This window comes from Dictyostelium purpureum, assembly GCF_000190715.1.
Source record: "Dictyostelium purpureum unplaced genomic scaffold DICPUscaffold_767, whole genome shotgun sequence".
Lineage (NCBI taxonomy): Eukaryota > Evosea > Eumycetozoa > Dictyosteliales > Dictyosteliaceae > Dictyostelium > Dictyostelium purpureum.
This window is the reverse complement of record NW_003520094.1, coordinates 1-4,720: the sequence shown is the minus strand read 5'-3', so window position 1 is coordinate 4,720 and position 4,720 is coordinate 1. Positions and strand designations below refer to the sequence as shown.

Sequence of the window (4,720 nt, the reverse complement as noted above, 5' to 3'; positions counted from 1 at the left end):
AGATTATAGAAATTGACATATTTTTTTAATATAATTATGATTTCTTATATTTATATTTAATTAAATTTTTTATAATCAATCAAAGAGATAAAAATTCATGAATTTAAATATTTTCAATTATGCAATTATTTTCCAAAAAAAAAAAAGAATATATTTTTAAATTAAAAAAAAATTTGATTAAAAAAAAAATTAAATTTTTGATTATTTATTTATTTATTTTAAATAAATAACTTCAAGTCATGTTGAGAAATTTCTTTATTTTTTTTTTATAGTTTTAATTTTTTATTTTAATTTTAATTTTTATTTTCATTGTATATGAAATTGTATATTTCATAAAACATTTGTTATATGAAAACCATCACTTTAAATCATCCTATTTATTTAATTATATGATGGTTGATATAATATCAAAAAAAATTAAAAAATAATAATCAATTATATTAATAAAAATATGTCAATTTCTATAATCTTTTCAATATCGTAGTTGAATTGTTCGTTTATTTTGATGGATTGAATTATGAAAACAGATAAAATTAATTGTTGGGTAAAATTAATTGTTAAACCCCACCACACTAAAAAAATATTTTTACATATAAAAATTACTTTGTAAATAAAGAAATTAGTGTGTGTTTAAAAATAATAAGTGTAAACCAAATTTTGTGAAGCTACAAAAATAGTTTTCACATTTAGTTTTTGAATCAATTATTGAATCAAAATCTATTTTTACCAACTGATATCAACTTTTTTATTGAGTTGATTCAAAAAACTATTTAAATGAAATGAAATTTATTTTTATTACATCAATAAATTAAAAACCTTCAAATAAAAGTAAATTTAATAAAACTATAAAACTATATTAAAAAAATGATCTTCAGTAAGTTAATATTACTTTTACTATAAAATTAATTTTTGAATAAAAAACATTTATTAATAATATTATTTTTTAATTATAGAAAATATTTCAAATATGTTCTCTGCTGTTAATAACAATAATAAATATAATAACAAAAATAATAATTTTATTAATATATCAAAAAACACTGATTATACAATAAATATTATAATGGATCGTGGAAATCCTAAATATACTCTAGTACAACCAAATAATATATAAAAAAAACTGTTGCGGCATTATTTGTTTGGAAGAAACCCATATCTTTTTCAAATAATGGCTTACCAAAACAAAAAAAAACAAACGAATTAAAAATAAATAAAATATTTCATTTTTTTTTAAATAATACAATTTTAATTTATTTTTTATTTTAAAACTATAATAATAAATAAAAAATTTAATGTTAATTAGTGGGAATTATTATAATTTCTTTATTATATTTAATTAATTATTTTTTATCCTATATTCTAAAAAAATTTTAAGGCTCAATATAAAGTTTTTTCAAATTTATTTTTCCCATTTTTTTTTAATGATTTTATAAATAAAACTGTCAAGGCAACTAATGAATATTTAAAATTAAGTAAAACACAAAAAAGTAAACTTGCTCCATGGTATTGTAAATATAAAGAATTTTGTAGAAAAGATATTGAAGCTTATTTTGCAATATATATTTTCCATGGTTTAAAGAATTCAAATTATATTTTTTTATTGACTAACTGAAAATTATTTTTTGTTTTAATGAAATTGTTTTGATTTTGATTTTTTTATTTAATCAATCAAAAAAAATACTCAATAAAAATGTTGAATAACCCAATAAGCTAAAATACAATTTGATTCAAAAATTGAATCAAAAAGTAGGTTAAAATGATAAATAATATTTGGGGTAAAAAAATTATATATTAGATTTTATTAAATTTTATTAAAGGTAAAATGGTTTGATGATGTGTTTAAAACTTTAAAGTTTAAGTAGATGTTTATTTAAAAAGCTAGTACAAGTAAAATTGACAATACAAATATAAGGTAGTTGATGATATGATTTTTAGAAGATTCACCTGTTTGTGCAAACATCTGTAAACCGATTTGTAATTCCTTGCTATCGACTATGGATCCATTGAACATTTTGCACTTTTCATCTTTATTAAAGTTTGTAGATTCAATCGAAACTAGTTTACAATCTGTCTCTTGTTGGTCCACTTTACAATCCTCGGTAAGGCATTCATAGTTTAGAATTTTATCGGCTACACAAACTTGTTTTGTGTAGTTATTGGTGGATAACATTTCACATGTATTATTTAAAAAAGAAAATATATTGTAATTGTTGCAATCGAAATATTTAATTTGGTTGCAATAGCCTTTAACTGGTTTTGGATCTTCTTCTAAATTTAATTCATATTTATATGAGTAACCCCAGTTTTCATCTAATCTGCATTCACCGTTCTCGTACTGTGTAAACTTCAATTTGCTGTATTTGGTATGTCTACATTGGTCAATCGTTGCAATCTTTGCTGATACTATTTTAGTTCCATTCTCCAGTACCCTCCAATAATAGTTGGGTGAACATTTGCTGTATCCATTGATGTATATAGGAGCGGTTTCGCACTTGGGATCTCTATATTCGCTGACTTTAACCTCCAGTGACAAAACATTAATGAAATTAATTAATAAAACTAAAAATAAAATTTTATATTTCATCATGATTTTTTTCCCTAAATATATAAAATAAATAAAAATTAAATTTAGAATCAAAATATAATTTATATCTAATTTGCATATATTAATAAATAAATAAAAAAATATAGATATAAAAAATAAAAATAAAAAAACATAAAGATATGTTATAGGTTATATTAATGTTTAAACACCCACCCCACAAAAAAACACCCGTATTCACACATATAATGAAATAAATTTAAATTTTATTAATAATTAATATTAAATTTGTAAAATGAAATAAATTTTTTATTTTTTATATTTATTAATTTATTTATTTTTTTATTTTTTTATTTATTTATTTATTTATTTAATTAAATACATTGGAAGTGAAAATATGAAAATATTATGGTGTGTGTATCATAATATATTATTATTAAAATCCCCTATTTATTTTTTACCCCACCCCCCAGTTTTATGCATGATTTTAAAATAGAAAAAAAATAGTTTATATAATTATGGTAATGGTTATAGTTATAGATATCAATACAAATATAAAATTTGAAAATAATTTTGAAGAGGTGTTAAATCTTTCAAATGTTTGTGTATTGATAGGTGAGTTTCCTTCTTTATCTTTTTCAACTTCATGACTGTTATTGTTATTACCATTATTATTGTTATTACTAATTTTATCTTTATTGTTATTTTTATTAACATTATTATCAACAGTGTTATTATTATAATTATTATTATTTTTATTGTTATTATTATTATTGGTATTGTTTTTAAGTGTATTATTTATTGTATTATTATTTGGTTGTATTTCATTTATTTTGATTGACTTTTTAAGACAATCATTATCAACATTATTGGGTTCTCTTTTATCCAGATGACAGTTGGTGTCAAAACAATTATCGTTGCATTTATAGGTATAGATAAAATCTTGATCACATGTTTGCTTTATGTGGTAATCGTCATAGATGAAACAAGAGTTGTTTTTGAATGATACTATATTATAATTATTACAATCGAAAAAATTAAATTGATTGCAATAGCCATCGATGGATCTTGGATTGGTGTCTTCGTTTGTTGTCATTATGATACTATATGAGTTGTGATCCTCTTCATCTACAGTGACACATTGATTAATTGGGAAAAAGTCATTGGTGTGTGAGTTGGAATACTGGTCATTACAATGTTGTCTATTGGAATCTATATTAGTATTTGAAATCATAGTGTTGTTTAAAACTTGAAAATAATTATCTGGTGAGCATGTTGTACTTGATAAAGTAATCGATGGAATACCTTCACAATATGGGTTTAAAAAAGTTGTTAATCTAAATTCTTTACAAATTCCATAATTTATTAGGGATATTAAAAATAATAACACCAAATAGAATTTTGGTGATATTATTTTACTATTATTATTATACATGATTCTATTTTTATAAATATAATATATTATATTTATATACTAATTTTAAAATTAACAAAAATTTATTATTGTTATTTATAATATAAGTTAATTTTAAAACATAAATATATATATTTTTATTTGATTTTTTTGATTATTTTTTTTTTTTATAAAAAAATAAATGTTATAATTTTAATGTTTTATTTTATATTGTTTTATTTTAATTTTAAATTTAAAATAAAAATAAAAATATATTTAAATAATAATAGGTGTTATAATTGGAGTTAATATAATTATGATATTTTTAAAATTATAATTATTATAATTATTATTATTATTTTTTGCTTTTTTTTTTTATGTTTTTTTAAAAAAAAATGAAACAAAATAATTGGAATAAGTATTTTTTTATTTTAGTTTAAATTATATTTTTAATTAAATTTATTATTAAATAGTTAAACTATTATTTTTATTATTATTTATATATATTTGTAACTTTACTAAATACTTTTCTTTTTTTTTTTTTTCCTTTTTTAATTTTTTTTTTTTTTTTTTTTTTATTTTTATTTCTTTTGTCTTTTAATAAATATATTTGTTTCTTTAATGTTAGTTGATGTAAATGATAATGAAATTAATAATGATAAGGATAATGATAAAAATAATAAAAATATTTATAATTGATACCACATATAGTGTGTTAAAAAAAAAAAAATTAACATATCTAATAGGCTATATTAATATATATTTGGTGGTGGTTTATTTAAAAT

At 18.7% G+C, this 4,720-nt stretch overlaps 2 protein-coding genes across 2 annotated transcripts; both read right to left on the bottom strand.

The window, feature by feature from the left end:
* Positions 1-1,870: 1,870 nt before the first annotated feature.
* On the bottom strand, positions 1,871-2,587 carry DICPUDRAFT_160382 (uncharacterized protein; the record flags this gene model as incomplete). The annotated part of the gene is made up of 1 exon (XM_003295134.1): positions 1,871-2,587. One exon carries the CDS (start codon positions 2,585-2,587, stop codon positions 1,871-1,873), a length of 717 nt encoding a protein of 238 aa, XP_003295182.1.
* Positions 2,588-2,820: 233 nt separating this feature from the next.
* Positions 2,821-4,478, bottom strand: DICPUDRAFT_100174 (uncharacterized protein). The gene has a single exon (XM_003295133.1). It carries the CDS (start codon positions 3,975-3,977, stop codon positions 3,051-3,053), a length of 927 nt encoding a protein of 308 aa, XP_003295181.1. The 5' UTR covers positions 3,978-4,478; the 3' UTR covers positions 2,821-3,050.
* Positions 4,479-4,720: the final 242 nt, after the last annotated feature.

What these genes read in the sequence shown, in the direction of transcription:
- DICPUDRAFT_100174 (XM_003295133.1), bottom strand. Translation starts at nt 3,977, where the DNA reads ATGTATAATAATAATAGTAAAATAATATCACCAAAATTCTATTTGGTG.